We start from the raw sequence: 19,804 nt of genomic DNA, 5'->3' as shown, positions 1-19,804 counted from the left end.
CTAAATAGAAAATAATAAATTCAGGTGATAAGAAAGATCTGTCGCTATCACTGAAAAATCCCCACTGTGGCTTATCACTATACTGGTTTTGTATTTCATCAAAAGGAATTTGAGGTTAACATTTTTCAAAAGCATCTCTTGTCCTGATACAATTTGAACTGGAAACATGAACAATTTAAAATGAGAATCTGAGTAGTATTTGTTAGATATCTGGTTACCCTCTCCAGTTGATTATACCATACTGAAGTGTTGGGCTGCACTTCTTGGATCCAGTGTGCTTTATATCTTTGGAAACAAAACAGAATCTGGTTACTGCCCCGAGGCTGAGGTCTCAGGAACACACTTGAAAGAAGGTTTCATATTTTAGCACTCTCATCCTTGTGCTTGAATCCACTGTTCAACTGCCTAATGCAACTAAGCAGCTATCTCAAGATCTTACTTCAGGTTAAAAACCATTTCCCAGAATCCTGGGTGTTTTTGTTGAGCTTTTTCTTGAAGGATACCATGACAGATATGAGAGCATGCCCCAAAACACTCATTCTGATGCCACTGTTGTCCTTTACTGTAACAGTATGAGATAATATATTTATTACTTATGTTAAAATAACACCCTCCAAAAGTTTTACCACTTCAAGTGTTTTAATCCCTCTGGGTTGTGTCTGGCACATGGTCCTGTGTCTTTCTGGTTTGTCCTTGAGCTACAGAGTCTTTGGCTAAACATGCTCATCGTTTATTTTCTCCGGGCTAAATCCTTCAGTATGTTTCTTAGAGTCCATTAAAAGTCCTACCAGCATCTTTCCCTTTTTAACCTGATATTTGTATATTTTTACCCTCTGCCCTCTCTTCCCTACAAACAAGGCAAAGTTATAGTTTTAGTTTGCTTTTTTAGTATTCCTGTTGTATAGCCAGAGTTCAGTCATTAAATTTGCTAGTTTCCCTAAATATCTTTCCAGGGAAAAATGTCATACAGTCCTGGTCAGCAAACATAGATACATATTTACAGTGGTATACAAACCTATAGCAACTGTATCATTCCATAACATGAACCAAAACTTAAAATTCATGTGTGTGTTTTCCCAAATCATACAGAAAGTATATTATAATGCTTATTTATCATATTAATGAATTATAGCACTGCTTGATTCATGAGACATTCACATGCTGATTAAGAAAGGATTCAGTGCAGAGATTTCTATTTTGTCTTACAGTCTGTTGTCTTCCATAAGTCTTCAGACGCTGGGATATGCATGCATTTAGGCCCGGTCTTGCTTCCAGAGGGAATTGTGCCATCTCTTATGGTAGCTCGGGGATCAGAATTCTGCATGTGGTCTTGGTAGTCAGCCCGAGTGATCGGAAGAATTTCTAATGGAAGAGCTCCTGAGGAACTACAGCAATTTTCACTATCATTCATTGCAGCTTCTTTATGTTGAGAATTATGAACAAATGAATGGGAGAGGATAATTATTTTCTTCACTGTTTTTAGAATTGTAGTGTGTACCTGACAGTATAGGATAAAGGCACTACCTGCACTAAAAACTCCCATTTAAAAATGTAGTATGACTTCTGATAGACCAAGCTGATACCTTTTTATTCGTAGCAGAAAAGACCTTATTTTTAAACTGATTTCTACTAGCTGAGGACAACCTTATGGTTTCAAGAATTAGTTTCTTTAAATGCCGTTATGCCTGAGAATGTAGCATTTCTCTTTTTCTTTTCTTTTCCTTTTTTTTTTCCTTTGGTTGTCTTCTGTGACTTGTTAATCTGCTCCAGTTTGATTGGAGCTGTTCCACCGGAGCTGAGTGATTGCATTGCTGTATGTGCATTTGTCTTAAAGTCGCAGTCAGAGTAAAGAAGTCTCTATCTGTACCACAGCACTGAGAGGCAGAGAATTCTAGACATGTGTCTTTGTTCAACAGCCTGCATACATGTTTTGCTTTAAAGAGTTATGGGATAAACAGTGCTGAGGGAAAAGGAAGAAAAAAATTCTTATTCTTAATTTTGGTCAGTGAGACATTTGTGTATAATAACTGGTTCTTTCTGTTGGAACAGCTGAAATCAACTAGGCTTGTAATATCAAGGCTATGGTTTGAATTTCTGTGGTCTCGTACATTGTCATTTTGTGGAATTATCCTCTCTAGGACCTCAGGACAGAGGCCAGACTGCCTACAGAACCCATTCCAAGATACATACATTGAGTCAAATATTCCCTTGACAGCTGCAACATTCTTGTATAGGCATTTGTCTGCTGGCAGATGAAAGCAGTGTGGCAAGCTGCTTTGACATCATGAATAGTCATTATATATGCTCACTGGTAATTGGTCTGTTCCTAGCAAAATGACCCTTTCCATATGCAGTGTCTTTAATGACCTTGATTTTGGCGTTGTGGCTAGCCCATCATCTCAGCAAGCTTTTCATACACACATGTGCATGATTACTTGTCCTTCCATCTAAAAATGCTGGGAAGAATGAGAGCCTCCAGCCAGCTTTTGCCTGAAGTTGGCAAGAGTTGTAATGTGGTGGTTGTTCTGGATTCAGATCCCACTGGGACTTGGTGCCATTTTACTAAGAGTAACATTTTTTTTGCTTATCTTTTTAGTGTAAGCAGTGCAGCTTATGCTTACATGAAATAGTCATACTTGCATCAGAAACTCATTAATGTGTTAACGTATGACTTTGTTAAACATAGAGAAATGCTCTTTTAAAATAAACACAATTATTCCATTAATATGTTAGTTTAATAGTCTTTGTGTATGATTTGAAGACAAACCCATAAAGTAATAAAAATTGTTTAGCCCAGTAATTGAAGCCATGTAACTAAGTTCTTGGAAAAAAATTGTGTTTTGCCAAATTCCAAGTGAGAGAAGAAATCTAATTAATGTTAACAATATTCTTGTCCTTTTCATCTTTGGGCAGAGACCAATTCAATCATCAGCTGTTCTTCCTCCATTTTCTATCAGCTCTTAGAAGTATGAGTAAGTGTTCAGTAAACCAAATTGAGTTCTTGTGTAGGTAGCACAAATTTCTAGTACATCCCTTCCTAGATTACATATTCTGCTTTTATTCTACTGAAAAAATACTTTAAACCTATGCTTATATTGTTTGTGAATTGTCAGCTGTTCATCATTTAACATTTGTGTTACAGCTCCACAAAATGTTTGTCTCGAGCGTTTATGTTGGTAGAAGTTATATGTGAATGTGTGTACATAAGTTGCGCTAAAGTTTTAGTAAGTAAAAGCAAGTAACTAATTTTCCTAGCAACACATCTTTTCACATTGTTTAGTATTCTCTCTGTACGGATGAAGGTGTCTCATGGGCTTGTTATTATCAGAAACACAGTTCAGAGATGTGTTTTCATGGGTTGAAGGTGGTTGCAGTTGGTGAGGATGTTGGTTGCACCACACCCTGTTGATCAGATAAGACAGCAATTAAAGACGTATGCAAAAAAAAGACTACACATATTTATGTTAAAGAACATAAAGAAGTCTTCATAATGTGCAGTATCTATGGCAATTTCTTATTCTTGCATAAGAGTTAGTCATTTTGGTGCAGATGTAAAAGAGGGAACAAATATAAACTTGCATGAATGTCTATGCTCATTTGTTATGTTTTGCTCTTTTTTCTTCTTGTTTTTCTTTTTAATTATAAGGACTTTGTGTGTAATTCTAAGTATAAAAATAAGCCCTCAGACTTCTTTATTTCATGATCTATTGAAGTGTATGGTTTGTGCTTTTTCTAATAGCAAGTGAATCTTTTTTGTCAAAAATTTATCTAGATCTTTTTGTTTAGCTTAATTAAATGTACACATTTGTGTACCCACACAGAATTGTGTAGAGGTCCCAGTGTGAACACAAGAAGACTTGGGAAGAAGGCAATACTGAAATACATTTCAAAGGAAAGTCCTTATCCAAAAGTTATCCAAAATAACTTTTTGTTTCAATAAATAATGTACATGATTTGGGGAAAAGGCATTTATCTGTTTTGCATATGTTGAATTTAAGCCCTAGATTCTCAGCTATTGTAAATCAGTATTGCTTTATTGACATCAGTCAGGTTGCTGTTATTCATACCAATTGGGAATCATTATCCCCTCCGATACGGAAGTCCAAAAAGTATCCCAGTTCAGGAAACTGTGCCATCATAATTATGGGGGGGACAACTATTTAGAATCTAACTATGTGCTCTCCATAATACTTTCAAAGTGCTGGTTTTAAGGGTACATATTCTAATAGCCTTTAAGCACTTAGCTGAGTTGCTGGTAATTTTGATCACATTTTCACAACATAGCGTGTGGTGGCAATATTGACTTAAGGTATAGTGGGATTGATTCTGTACCATGTTGCCTTCGCAGTTTTGATTGCCCAACTGTTTGTGAACAGCTGCAGAATGTTCTAGATATAAAAATGCATTTTCAGCCTTTTTTTAAACCTGTGTTCTGTTCACAGTATGATTCTACATGCTTAAAACTGGCATAAGAGAAGGGAAAATCTGTAAGAGTACAAGGGAATTGTTTTCAAAACTGAATCAACCAGACAAACAGCCTTTTTGGTGATTTTTTTTTTTTTTTTTTTAATCTGATCTGGTTTGTAATGTTAACTTGAGAAAAAAATATGTCAAGATAGCTTTGCATTCAAGTAGTGAGAATAAGCAGCCAGGGTCAAAGAGACAGAATACATTAAGCTAGTATTGCTACATTATGCTATTTAGTTACCTGTTTAACAGATGTGTAAACAGAATGTTTATAATGAGTTTTCAGTCACAGAAGTTGACAAATTGACTTCTACTCATGCCTCTTCTCCTGTTGTCCTCACAGTTTATCATGGTTCACAGGTGATCTGTAGCAGGAGTAATGATCATGCAATTGTAGTGGCAGAACAGTCATTTTAAGGCAGATAAGCACCTATACTGTGATAATGAATAAGATCAAAAGAAATCCTTTGCGGGAGGAAGCATAATTTCTGTGTTTTCAATTTTGCCACAGTCTTCCTGTGTGTCTTAGACAGGACAGTTAGCCTTTTGGTGTCTATGTTTTTTAGTCTGTGAAATGGGGACAAGTGTTATTTCATAAATATAGAACTTAATTTCTTACTGGTTCTGTCTAAGAGTCATCTGCTTTATTTATCAAGGCTTTGGCTTGCAATCTGCATGTGCGGCACACTCAGCCTACAGCTTTGATTTAGCAAGCTGTGCTGAAATCAAATCTTGTATGGTTTCAATGAGTAATATCATTTACCCACAGAGAAGTTCTTAGCATGCGTATCAGAGAGAATGTGGACCTTTCCAACCTGTGTAACCTCCTTTAATAAAGATACAGTTACTGCAGTTGACCTCTTGTGAGAAGTGGATCCATTTGTGTTTTCATTCTGTGGCCTGAATAGAAGATACAACAGAATGGGCACTGTTCACTGGACGTGGGAACTCTCCCTTGCTCTGACTCATGTAGAGCAGCAGGGAGGGGGAGGAAAATGGGCTCCACAAACCCAGTATCCCGTTCTGTCATTTAAAAAACCTTTTTGATGTGAACTTTGTACATATAATATTCCAGAGGGTATTTAGAAGTTTGATAAAAGTCAATAGCAGTGCTAGAGAAAGATAAGGCTCACTATTGTACTAAAACAATGTTGTGGTGCCAAGACAGTATATTTATGCTTTCTTGTTGCAAGACTAACAGTGCCCATCAAACTTTGTATAATTTGGTATTATACCAAGTAAGGGAAAAAATACCCAATCATTCTCTACGTTGCCATAAAAAATGCTTTAAGCTTAATACGCAACTACATTGCAAACCAGTCCATTAGCATGATGTATTGCTTCACAGCAGCTGGGAGTAATACAGTGTGGTGAAATTACCAATGTGGTGGAGGGCAGGATTTTTTTGTGTAGAATAGAAAAGATACTATTTTTTTTTCCCATTATAATCAACCATTATTCTTTCAATATGTTTTCTAATGCAGAGTTTCATGATAGTTTTTCAAAGCTGGATGAAAATTTCTGTTCCACCATTGTGGTCAGTCAATTTTTAGCATGCACAAAAGAAGCATCGTTGCCAAGTTTTCCTTCAAGCCTGTGAAGTCATAGTTGCAAGGAGTAGGACAAAGCCTCAGTAAGCTTTGGGAGCTAATGGGGAATTGCAAACTCTTTGTTTATTGCACCTGGCACTTTCTCAAAATCTGCTTCACAGGGGTCAAACCACTCATTTCCTCAAGCAGATAAGGTGGATCCTTTCTCTCCCTGAGTCAAAGCTCTGTGACTTTGTAAATAAGGCAGCATGAATGTATATTTTTAAAAGTGTACTTTCTAGAGGGATTGCAGCTAGCACACTGCAAACTTTTATCTCAGAAGACCTGAACTTCAGGCCTTAAGTTAGAAAGAAGTATAGTCTTTTAAACCACCTGCTATCACAACAGCTAAGACATGAATTGTGCCTGAATTGTCTGAAATGGGGTTTTTAAGCACAATGAACAGGTATTAAATTGAAAATAAATGCCTTTTTTTCCCCTTTTCAAGAGCTTTCTGGTAGTTTTGAGACCTGTGGCACAAACTCTGGGGAACCTACCTCTGCCAGAGTTCCATGAGAGAGGAAATATAAGGAAATGTGCTCCCCTGCCCAGTTGTTTCAAGGCAATGAATCAGGACCCTTTTATGCAAGTTTCTCAATATGTAATTTTACTTCTACTGCTGATGTGATCATTTCATGGATCTTGTTTGATATGCATAGTCACAAGTGTTGGTTTGTCGGATAAGGCACAGGAGCTAACCAGACCTTCATTTCCTTGCCCATCATTTTCTAATACTTCATTCTTAGGAAGTAAATCCAGCAGATATAAATGTAGAAATAATTCTGTATAATCTCCTGCTTTAAGGCAATCTTTCCCAGATTTGGACAATGCAGAGCAACTGTGTTAATCTTCCATCAAGCAGATGGAAGCAATGCTCTAGAGTAGAATCCATTGATTGTTCATTGAAATTTAGACCCTCTATTTTTCAGGAAATTCCAGTGTTTTGAATTCATGTTTCCACCATGCATTGAAATAAGATTTTTAATATGGTCAGGCTGTGCAATTGTTTTCATATTTATTGTATATTATAATGTAATTTAATACCAAAGTCAAAACACTTTAGCTTTCATGTATTAGACTAGAACTAAAAACAAAGCAATGAAGTTGAAACAAAGGGTCCTAACTTTACCAAAACTATATATGTGGATTTAATGAAAATGAAATGTTTTAATTGTATTCCCTTGGGAAAAAAAAGTGTTAAGAAAATTCTGGTTCCACAAAAACATTGAAATTCTAATTATTGTTTCTGTGTTGTCTGGGAAAATGTTTACTTTCTTGGCAATTTTCAATTTAGCTTTCTCTGTGCAACATCACTCTAAACACAGGAATGCCATAATACTGATTTTAGTAGGAGCAACTCAGATGACTTTTAAGACAAAAACGTAACTGACCTGAAGTTTCTTGATGGGAAATCTAACAGAAAACTTACCAGTGAATGCAGTGGACTGTGGAATAGACCTCAAAGTCTCCTATGAGAAGTATGCTAGAAGCAAAACATCTTAAAAGTGTACTGTAGGTAGAAAAGAATTGAACTTTTCTGTGGAAGTGGAGAAGTTTAATAACCCCTTTCATCTTTCATGTTTGTGATTGAGTTTTGTTTTATTTCAGCCTGAAATAAAAGCTTTATTCTTCAAGGGCAATAACAGCATGTTTTTTGTAGCTCCTTAGCTTTCAACAATAGAGTATAATATTTTGGTTCACCATTGTATTAAAACTGCAAGTGTTTTTCTGACTTCTTTGGCATAATGATTTATTAGTGTTGACACTTCAAGGTTGTTTGTCAGTAGAAGTCAAAAGCTCAGGTTTTGCTCCTTCTGGCAGATTACATACAAATAATGCAAATCACTATAGTGTAGGTTATAACCTAATTATGTTATACATCTTGAACAATGATAATTTCTGTAAGGGAAAGCTGTCTAGCTTTTTAGTTGGTAATGTATTTTTTTTTCTCCTTTTTGTATACTACAAAAGAAGCCACATTAAAAAGTGATAGTATGTGTGCAGGTTTTGCTGCTGTGCATCTTATCTGCTTGTGCTGCTAAAATATGTGAAAGCAACATAGCAGTCAAATTGCCTACATTTATATGGTTAATGGCTTTCCTAATGCCAAACTGATTTTTTTCCAGGACTTTAACAATCTGTTTATAATAATTAGCAATAAACTGTAACTTCATTTACAGAATTTCATAGAGGACTAGAAAAAATTAATTTCTTTGTCCAGGTAAATCTAACCTGCAAATTCAAGATACTTTGTAATCTTATAGCTCATATTTTTATATGCCAATTTATAGTCTACTTGTGAGTTATTTTCTTTATACATAAAACATATGCATTTTAGGAATAAGTATATTTTTCTCCAACAGTTTTGTTTAGGTTTCACTTCAAGTGAAATTCTTCTTTATAATGTATTCATATCTCTCAGTTACATTAATAAGTGCTTTTTATGTGTCTGTATTCCAGCTTCATATCAAGGCAGCTCCACATAGTTCCCTGCTAACCTCAAAGTTGCGATTCTAACTGTGGAATGAGGGCAATTTCAGTCCAGAAATCATTCCTTTGACATCAAATGGCTGAAATTCCCCAATGACTTCTTTTTTTTTTTTTTCCCCTGAAAAAAATAACAGTATAACTTTTTGCTTAATTCCTTTGTTTTTTGCTATAGATATTTGTATGCATGTATGTAGAGAAGCACATGCATATACATTATATTGGCCAGGACAAATACTGGATAAACACTGATTGGACCTCTGTGTTCACACACCTTGAGACAGACTTTCCATCTGCAGAGTTACAGATTGAAATCTAGATCAAGTCAATCAAGACAAAGTTCACATCCTGAAGAAACTAGTCTCATTCATAGTCCACAGAATCCACAGTCTAAGGAGACCACTACTAGCCTGACCACAGTTGGTTCCCTTATTAACTGTGTTTAGCACAGAATAAGGACCAAACTATCAAAGATGAGTCAGGGTTGAGGTGTGGTGGCAGGCCAATACTGGGAGTTGTGCTTTATTGTATCTGAGGTCTGAAGGAAGACATCCGATTTCAGGACTGTCAGCACTTAATTTATATATGTGCATGCACACTTAAGGCTTATTTAAAAAAAAAACCTTCGTATCACCTGTGTGCCATTTATCTTTATTTGCATGTCAACAGGAGCTGAGAAATCTAGCTATATTTTTAATCTTCTTGGTTCTTGTTAGATACTGCTCACTTAATTGAAGTTTTTATACTGAGTTTTACGTAACATCTCACAATGATCTAATAGAAATATAAGCAGTGCTACATAGTTCATTTGGGCTGCATGTCCTTGTGTTGTATTGCTCACACCTTACTAGTCTTCAGCAAATGTTCCACTTTTCTTTAGTTCTGGCAAGCTGCTCGGAACACCATTTCCTTCTTTTCATTCTGGTGGGGTCCAATTGTTCTTTGCTTATACTACGTTAGCCTTTCCCAGAATTTAGCCTGGAGTTTTTATACACTGGGGAGTTTCCAGTGTGTTTAGATTATAAAATGATTTCCTAGTGTGACTGTGACGGAACCATGCTTTCAGATAATACTGTCAAACTAGATTTTGGTGCTGTTTTTCTGTGTTTCTTTGCAGTATTTTGCTATGCAGAAATGATGTGCACAATCATTTTGTCTCTTAAAGTGGTATTTTTCAAATCATCCTCCCAAATAGTTAGGATTGTCCCAAAACTTGTTCTGTTTCTCATTAGGTTTGTGTAGATCAATTGGCGTAAGCAACTTTCTTATCAGTCATCTTGAGCAACTAAAGGAAGACTGCATGATTATTCCACATGTTAATCAGGTGAGTGGATAAATATATTTAAAGTATCTGGGTTTGGGTTTTTGCTTTGTGTTTTTTGGTTAATAATCTCCTCACCCCTATGCCTGAAAGACTACACCCAAACTAGCCTTCATCATACAATTTCTTCTCTTTCATTTCTATATACATATTGAAAACCATTCAGGAAGATGACCTGGAGGGTTGGGGTGTGTGTGTGTGAAGTCCTTCCTCCTTTCTTTTCCCCAGTTTCTCCCAGGATACTTGTTTGTGGCTGGTTTTAAGGTAAAAACAAATGGTTCATGAGCCAGTTTTTGATGATGAACAGTTTAGAAATAAAACTCAAGGAGCACTGAGCATTTACCGTCTCCAGAGTGAACAAGATTTTGGAGAGCCTGTGTTCAAATACTATATATAATTCCTCTAAGCAACACTGAAAGCCACAGGTGATTACATATCTATGCTGTTTCAGGGTGCTGTTTCCCTTGTTCCCCCCTTATTTCATATTCATATTTCAAGATCACATTAAATTCAGTGAACTTCTCATTTAGGAAGATGCTGAGAGAGCCAAAATTTTTTTGCTGCCTTAGGCAGATTAAAAAATGGGCACCTATACACTGGCAGACTCCCAGGACACTGACAACTATTCCCTTGTTGCAGTTTTCTGCCCACAGCTGTACTGGAAGTTCATGCTCCCATTCCTACCGCCTCCTGCCAGTGAAAGTGCTAATATAGAACTGGGAACTGGAATGGATGAAGACAGGTGCATGCTTTTCCCCTTTGTACAGGTGGTGAGGACTTCTGGCAGCTGTTTATGGTTTAATGTCATAAACAGCCACAGAAAGGTTGCTCAGAATGTGACTGTCAGAACCTAGTATCTCTGATTTTTGCTGTCCGCTAGACTAAAGGTTACTAAAGGACAATTACAAGTAATGTTAAATTAACATAAAACCATATAAAATATTTAAATTCAGTTATTCAAAATAAGCCATTGAACTTAAGATGGGCAGGTTGAATGTTTAAGAATTGGTGAGTTTGCAAAGGTTCAGTTGTGTCTCCTTTTCAGAAATACACATCTTGAAAGTCTTTCTGGAGTTTGGCGTAAGTTGTTACTGTCTGTTAAATGAGAGGAGCCTTTCAGTGTCCCACTAAATCACTGCAAGGAAAAGAAATGTAATCTTGGATTTGTTTTGATATTTCCTCTTACCCACAATGTCAAAATGTTACCAGTCTTACTGTGTCAGTAGTGTTAATGGAGAAAAGTTGTTACTTGATACCATTTGATGGCATCTCTTTTTCTGTGGCTGAAAAAGAGGAGAGAAAAAGTTGAGACGGTAGTGATACTGGGGGGTAGGAGGGTGCCCCTGCTGTATTCAGATAGTTATTTCTTTAAGGTGATGCATGGCATTGTTCCAAATTAAAAACAAAAAACCAACAATGAAATATCCATGCCACTGCAAACTGCTCCACTTAGAACAGTTTTGTTAGAGCATTAATTTACACTTTTTAGAGTTACAGGAATCTTATAAACTGAATCTTATAGTTCAGGTTATCCTCAAAAGAGTATTTATTTTGTTTCTTGCTTAGTGTTGGAGAATTGGCTGAGTCTGATGGTGAGATTATGTAAGCATTATCAAATAACTAATGAATTCCTAAATTTAAATTGGGAATGGAAGTGCTATACCGAATTCTTATTTCACTGTCCAGAATTTATAATACAAAATATCTTTGCTATATTTATGCATAAAATAGCTTACTCTTTCAATGAACTTATTTCTAAATACAAAACATTTGCAAATAATAATTGTATACAAAGTCTAAATATTTAAAATCACTTCTCTCTTAGCTGTGTTAAATTTGCACACAGAATTTAGGGTGTTCTTAAAATTCCAATGGTTCTTATGATGTTAAAATTGGAAGTTTATTTTTTCTGTGAAGAGAAAGAAATAGGAAGGCAGGAGAAAGGAGGTTCTTTATTAGACTTCTATAGTGTCTGCAAACCAGGTAGTAAGCAATGCTTCTATTTTACAAACCAAGTTTTAAGTACTGCCTCTCTTCTTGGTTCCTTGGAAAAACAATATCATGGCTTTCAAAGAAGTAGGAAAGGCCTGTCTTTTCAAGAATATAGTATTGTTAAGGTATTTAGTAGTAAGCAAGCACCTTTTAAAATTACAATCTATTCTTAAAAATACTGTTAAACACTGTGTAAAATTATGATAAATATTTTATTCTAGCATCATGTAGAATGAAACCTATAACCTAGAAGTTACAGCTTTGTATTCCAGAGTTTGTAATTGACTTGGCAGTAGTAAGTTTGGATTTATACTCAAGGAAGTCTTTGAATTCTCTTTGAACGTTCTTATGCCTGTCACTCATTAGGGAAAAAAATAACATTTTATAAGAATTTAATTAATATATGTTTCATTTAATAAAGTGGTACACTGAACCCAAATATAAACTGTTCCTCTCTGATTTCCATGTATCACAGAATCACACAGATTCAGGTTGGAAAAGACCTGTAAGATCAAGTCCAACCATCAACCACCACCACCATGCCCATTAAACCATGTCCCACAATGCCATGTCCACACGTTCCTTGAACACCTCCAGTGATGGTGACTCCACCACTTCCCCGGGCAGCCTGTTCCAGTGTCTCACCCCTCTCTCAGTAAAAAAATTTTTCCTAATATCCAGTCTAAACCTCCCCTGGCACAACTTGAGGCCATTTCCTCTCATTCTATCACTAGTCACTTGGGAGAAGAGACCAACACCCACATCTCTGCAACCCCCTTTCAGGTAGTTGTAGAGAGCGATGAGGTCTCCCCTCAGTCTCCTCTTCTCCAGACTGAACAACCCCAGTCCCCTCAGCTGCTCCTCATAAGGCTTGTGCTCCAGACCCCTCACCAGCTTCGTCGCCCTTCTCTGGACACGCTCCAGCACCTCAATGTCCTTCTTGTAGTGAGGGGCCCAAAACTGAACGCAGTATTCGAGGTGCGGCCTCACCAGTACCGAGTACAGGGGCACGATCACCTCCCTGCTCCTGCTGGCCACACTATTTCTGATACAGGCCAGGATGCCGTTGGCCTTCTTGGCCACCTGGGCACACTGCTGGCTCATAGTCAGCCATCTGTCAATCAACACCCCCAGGTCCTTTTCTGCGGGGCAGCTTTCCAGCCACTCGTCCCCAAGCCTGTAGCGTTGCATGGGGTTGTTGTGACCCAGGTGCAGGACCTGGCACTTGGCCTTGTTGAACCTCATACAATTGGCCTCAGCCCATCGATCCAGCCTGTCCAGATCCCTCTGCAGAGCCTTCCTACCCTCGAGCAGATCAACACTCCCATCCAACTTGGTGTCGTCTGCAAACTTGCTGAGGGTGCACTCCATCCCCTCATCCAGATCATCGATAAATATATTAAAACAAGACCGTTCCCAAAACTGAGCCCTGTGGGACTCTGCTTGTGACCGGCCGCCAACTGGATTTGACTCCATTCACCACGACTCTCTGGGCTCGGCCGTCCAGCCAGTTTTTTACCCAGCGAAGAGTGCACCTGTCTAAGCCACGATTCGGCAGCTTCTCCAGGAGAATACTGTGGGAGACAGTGTCGAAGGCTTTACTAAAGTCCAGGTAGACAACATCCACAGCCTTTCCCTCATCCACTAGGCAGGTCACCTGGTCATAGGAGGAGATCAGGTTGGTCAAGCAGGACCTGCCTTTCCTGAACCCGTGCTGGCTGGGCCTGATCCCTTCATTGTCCTGCACATGCCCTGCGAGCACCCTCAAGATGAACCTCTCCATAATCCTCTCCGGCACCGAGGTCAGGCTGATAGGCCTATAGTTCCCCGGATTCTCCTTCCGGCCCCTCGTGTAGATGGGCGCCACGTTGGAAAGCCTCCAGTCATCCGGGACCTCCCCTGTTAACCAGGACTGTTGGTAAATGATGGAGAATGGCTTGGCAAGCTCCTCCGCCAGCTCCCTCAGCACCCTTGGGTGGATGCCATCAGGCCCCATGGACTTGTGAGTGTCCAGGTGGCAGAGCAGGTTGTTAACTGCTTCCTCCTGGATCACGGGGAGTTTATTTTGCTCTCCATCCTTGTCTTCCAGCTCAGGGAGTTGAATACCCTGAGGATACCCGGTCTGGCTACTGAAGACTGAGGCAAAGAAGGCATTAAGTACCTCAGCCTTTTCCTCATCCTTGGTGATGATGTTCCCTCCCGCATCCAGTAAAGGATGGAGATTCTCCTTGGCTCTCTTCGTTGTTAATGTATTTATAGAAGCATTTTTTGTTATCCCTTATGACCGTGGCCAGACTGAGCTCTAGCTGGGCTTTTGCCTTTCTAATTCCCTGTCTGCATGACCTAACGAGGTCCTTGTATTCTTCTTCAGTTGCCTGCCCCTTCTTCCAAAGGTGATAAACTCTCCTTTTTTTCCCCGAGCCTCAGCAAAAGCTCCTTGTTCAGCCAGGCTGGTCGTCTTCCCCGCCGGCTCTTCTTACAGCACACGGGGACTGCCTGCTCCTGCGCATTTAAGATTTCCTTCCTGAAAAATGTCCAGCCTTCCTGGACCCCTTTACCCTTCAGGACCGTCTCCCAAGGGACCCTCTCAACCAGTGTCCTGAACAGGCCGAAGTCTGCCCTCCGGGAGTCCATTGTAGTGGTATTGCTGACCCCCCTCCTTACTTGGCCGAGAATTGAGAATTTTTTCATTTCATGGTTGCTAAGCCTAAGACAGCCTCCGACCTTCACTTCTTCCACCAGTCCTTCTCTGTTCGTGAACAGCAGGTCAAGCAGGGCACCTCCCCCTTACCAGCTGTGTCAGGAAGTTAATATAGGAATGCTCATCATTATTTTTTCTACTTTTATAGAAGTGTAAATTACTGTGTAATGACCTCAGAGAGATTTAGTAATGTTGTTAATATTGCCATTAATATTGAGCTCTATTATGTAAATTTGTACAAGGTAGAAATGCATTTTAGTATTTTGGGGCATTAGGAAATGACCCCTTTGTACATAAATTCACCTGAACGGTTCCTCTATAGAGAAAACCTTTCTAGGCTTATATTTCAGTTCAATAAAGAGAAATAATTGTACAACTGTGCATTCCCATTGAGAAACTGACTGAAGTCCAGATGCAAGGGAAACTTTTACCAGGTGAAAAGAAGTCGCAACAGGGTGGAAAAAGTAAGGTTTTTGTGTACCATCATCCGAACTATGACCTTCTACGCCCATCTGTCAGGATTCTTATTAGGCTGAACTTTTCCCCATTGCGCTATGACTGTTGTAAAAAACAGCGCTTACTTGGAGTTCCCCTGTGGCTGACCAAGTAGCAGCTGTGAAGAGTTCTGTAATGTGAACTGCAAACTGTTTTATTAAACAAATGCCAGTTTTTACACACAAATCACTCGGGGTAGAGTGCCAGAAAAGATCGAGATCTTCCTCTGCCATTATATGACAGACAGCCCTCCCCTGAGAAAAGTTTGGTGACTGAAATAGCAAGGGTGGGGCAAGCTAGGAAGTAGGAATTATTATTTTGAGGGGAAGCACATGCTGGCCACTCACCCTATGCCTCTTCTAGCTCAGGATGCTAGTCCCTTGCATTCAGATGCTGCTAGAACCTTCCAGAAAGTTTTCACAAGCAAAATAAATTCAAAAGTGCTTATTTTATGCATTTTATTATTTTAGCAATATATTTAAGAAGAAAAATACTTGCTGGTACCAACACGCAACTGCATTTGCCAAAATTCAGTTTGCAAAGTTTGGGTGTCTCTTGATACGGTAAAAGGCACAAAGTATAATCTTCCCAGGTGGGAAGTAGTTGTTGCTGTGTATTCTGCTTGTGAAGCAGGCAGGTGACATCTCAGTGTGCTGTTCTTACCTTAAATATTTCTGGCGTAACCTGGAACTGTGCTGCCTAGAAATCTTATTAGACCAGCAGGTAAGTTCTGCTCGCAGTTATATTAGTAATAAATGCTGAGTAAGTCACCTGAGGCCATAGGGGTACTGCAGATTTTTCAGCATTTGATCCTAAATACATCATTCTTTATTTCATATTTTCTAGGCTATGTTATTTGTTACACTTAGCGTAAAGAACATCTACTAAAATTGCTTATTACTGTTGTAATAATTGAGTAATACACCCTGCTTGTTCTTTCTTTTTTCACTAATAGTTTTGCGTAAAAACAATGAGAATATTTTCTAGTCAGCTCAGGTGCAAACAAGTGAATAACTGTATGACCTAAACACTGGTCTTACACATATAAACATGAAATACAAAGGCTACTCAAAGGTCAAGAAACATCAAAGGCAGAAGACATGGATGTGTCTGCTGCTTGAACCTTGTTCCCGAGTCCACCTAGCAATTTAGATCATAGCAGCTTTAGGCTGACTCAGCCCAGCCTTCGAGGGGCACAGTTTTTTCTTAGCACGTATTGAATGACTGCCAGCCCATTGTTCCTGGCTATTGTTGTCTGAAAAGACAACATGTACTAAAGATGAGAAACAGGAAATGTTCATTAGTCCTCTTTGTGGCAGAAGAAATTTTCCAGATTCCATGTGTTGAGGTAATTGTTCAGAAGAGTATTTTTCTTCAAAATGTGCAAGAGTTAGATCACTGGAACAATGGTGACGGCCAGTCACAAAAATACATCACATGATCATGTTATTTTATAAAAGAAAACACTACACATTTTCATCTGAATGCAGAGGAAGGTATGCTTCTTACAATGTATAAACCATAAAATCCTTATTTAAATAACATAGGAATATTACAGAGGTTCTCTTTTGGCTTTTGCTACATGCCAGAATATGTGGCTCTTCTGAGATCCTTACTTTCCAATAACTTCTGTTTCCTTTTGCTTCCAACAGCTATGTCTCTGTAGCTTGTTACTTTTCCTCTTTTAACTAGTTCTTGGCAATTTGTGATCTTCCTTCCTACAAAGGGTCTCCTTCACACTTCGTTCCACAGCATGAGTGCTTCCCTGCACAAGCTGTTGGTGACATCACACACAGAATACGGGATTTTCCATGTACAATCCATGCCAATAGGCTTTGCTTCCGAGGTCAGGCTCTCATCCAAAGCAAATTGTTCTGGTTGGTCTCTTGCAAACCCAGTCTCTGCCCAGCCCCCTCCCCTTGCCTGTGCAACTCAAAGATCATTAGTAAAGAAACAGGAAAGGAAGTAGATTTGGGGCAGAGAAGGTAGTCTCAAATCACCAATAAAAATTACCTGATGCTGACTTCCACTATGCATTTGCATGTATTTGTCAAACACAGAGCAGAATGAGAGTGCAAGTCCAACTGCAGGTAGAGCAGATAACTGCTCCATGCACCTTACTTTTGGGGGAAGCATAAAATACATAGTAAACTATTGTGCCAATTAATGGGAAAATGCTCGTTGATTAATATCCTTCACATGTCTTTTAAAACTGATAACTAAGATCTCTCTCCCAGAAGCAGTGATTTCACTCATGTTGTATTTTTAAAACGAGAGAAAACATATTTTCATTTATCAATGATGTTTTCTACTAAATGTACCCTCAAGGTTTTTACTAAGAGTTTATTTCTATTTATCTAAGGTTGAATACCACCCTTTCCAAAGACCTCAGGAGCTGGTCGATTACTGTAGGAGCAGAGATATTGTTTTTGAAGGCTACTGTCCTTTAGCCAAAGGTGAAGCACTCACTCATCCTAGTATCATTCAGCTGGCAAAGAAATATGGCAGAACTCCAGCACAGATTTGCATACGCTGGAGTATACAGGTAATGGACGGTGGTAATAAAAATGTGTCTCCTCTCTCAGGAAAAAAATGTAAATAGTTTGGGTTTTGTTCATCAAACCAGAATTTACACCAAAAGTATTTCTGCCTTCAGTATGTTGGTATCACATGAACTAACTGTGCTGTACTGGAAATTTGGAATGTAGTGCACAAAGCATGGCAGTATTTTAAATATGCAAATAATCCAATTGTAGAGAATGAAAAGAACCACCAATAAAAGAGATGTTTTCAAACTAAATGTTGCAAGCAGCATGGGGCATCATTCCATTTCTGTCACTCAATACGAAGTACTAAGCAGTGAAACAGTGTATTAAGTTGACATAAACCACATAATCTGTGTTGGAATTTAATGCAGTGTATATAACTGCAATTAAAAATAGCATATAGAAATGTTAGTGTTCTCTGAAAAATGAAATGAAAACCTGAGAAGACATGAGGAATGTCTTGAAATGTTTTGAAGAGAGATTACTTTCTTTGAAACTATGTAAATTTTAATGATGAGAAGCATTATGTTTTTCAGAATGGGATTGTCACTATTCCGAAGTCCACAAAAGCAGAAAGGATACAGGAAAACTGCAAGGTAAGTTTTGGTTATCCGCTCAAGTCTGACTAACGTCCGAATTGCTGTTTTTAATACTTTGGTTTGCCTGCCAATTTTGCTATACCAGTTTTATATTGGGGCAACTCAGTTAAAATTGGCAAATTATAGTACCATAAAACTACTACAATATAGTAGAAAACTATAATTCACAAACGTCAGAAATCAACTGGAGAGCTAATGCCTGTGTTTTAAAAAGATATCCATAGAAAGACCTTTTATAGCTGATTTTTATTATTAATATTTTTATTTATTACTTGGCTAATTGTAGAACATCCTAATCTGGTTATGGTTAGTTCCTCTTTGTGACAGGCATATAGGTCAAATGGCAGGAGTTTGTATGCTATGCATAACACTGTATGAAAGCTGTAAAACTCTCTTGGGGATATCCCTTCTAAGGAAATCACGGTCCTGCCAGAGCTGGCTCTTCCCCTACCTTCTTGCTTCTACTTGACTTGCAGAGAAGGTCCCAGCATAAAGGAGATGGTAAAAGAAAAGTGGGGAATGAATGAGGATTGCCAGCATGATTCCCCCCACCCTTTTCTAATTTCCTTTTCATACCAAATGTTTTTAATTCATTACTTCATTTTCTCTCCATTTCTCCAATCTGAAAGTGTGCTTTCTTTGGGGGGAGGAGAGGGGAAACCACAACAACCGTATTGTTACTTCCAAACATATCATAGGGGTATGAACTGTTTGGCAAATCAGGAATAAACTTTGCAAGAAGATAGGAAACTTCTGTCTGCTAGTTAAATCACTCTGTGTGTGTGTAGGTATAAATCAATGTACGTGTAATGAGGATTTCTCCTGGTGGCTATGCCTGTTTATATAGCTCCTGCCTTGACTATTTATTCTGACATGTACATTGCCTTCTGTGGTACAAGCACAGATGTTTGTGAACCAGATCAGAGAACAAAACCAAGTTAAAAATCCTTCCTTATTCTTTTTATTTTATTTATTTTAAATCCAGATTAATTCTGGTTTTATTTTATTTATTTTAAATCCAGATTAATTCTGGTTTTTAGAGTTTACTCTATGGCCCCACCAATTTATTTCGCACAACTGAGGGAATGCATTGCAGCAAAACTTGAAACACTTAGGATGGAAAGGAAGAGGGGAGAACTGGCACAGTTATCAGATGTTGTTTATCACATTTCCCTTTTTTTTTTCGCCCCATGCAGTGTGTTGGCCTGAGTCTCTACCACTTCTAGTCAAGCTGGTGAAAGCATGGACCTCATTAAGCCCTTAGTATATAATATATAGTATTTCTGGTTCTGTGACTGGTCCCTGGTTTAGGTTTAAAAAGCTTGAGCACTGAGGTTTGACTACAGGGGTCATTCCAGCAGACAGTGATCGCTGGATAATGCAGGATGGGAGGAGCTCATTTGGCAGCAGTTCAGGCTCCACAGGATCTTTTTATTGAGTATGGAGGAGCTCTGACAAAGACAACAGACCAATTTAAAGCAACTTCAGTTCTGAAGTGATAATGTCTGAATAAGACACCTGCTAAGAAAACACTGACACAGTCATTCCTGTTGTAGGTCTCACCACAGGAGAAGTCAGTGGCTGTAAGAACCTATGCATGAAGACAG

At 38.5% G+C, this 19,804-nt stretch overlaps 1 protein-coding gene across 4 annotated transcripts in view; it reads left to right on the top strand.

Moving 5' to 3' along the window:
* Positions 1-19,804, top strand: part of LOC104256407 (uncharacterized oxidoreductase ZK1290.5-like) — a 39,574-nt gene that overhangs the window by 12,680 nt on the left and 7,090 nt on the right. For all 4 annotated transcript variants that reach the window (XM_059822116.1, XM_059822117.1, XM_059822119.1 and 1 more), the window contains exons 4-6: positions 9,776-9,867; positions 17,415-17,597; positions 18,135-18,194. In XM_059822116.1, coding sequence (XP_059678099.1) covers positions 9,776-9,867; positions 17,415-17,597; positions 18,135-18,194 — 335 coding nt within the window. The remainder of the gene's footprint in view (positions 1-9,775; positions 9,868-17,414; positions 17,598-18,134; positions 18,195-19,804) is intronic.

This window comes from Gavia stellata, chromosome 10 (genome assembly GCF_030936135.1).
Source record: "Gavia stellata isolate bGavSte3 chromosome 10, bGavSte3.hap2, whole genome shotgun sequence".
NCBI lineage: Eukaryota > Metazoa > Chordata > Aves > Gaviiformes > Gaviidae > Gavia > Gavia stellata.
This window is presented reverse-complemented; position numbering and strand designations above follow the sequence as displayed.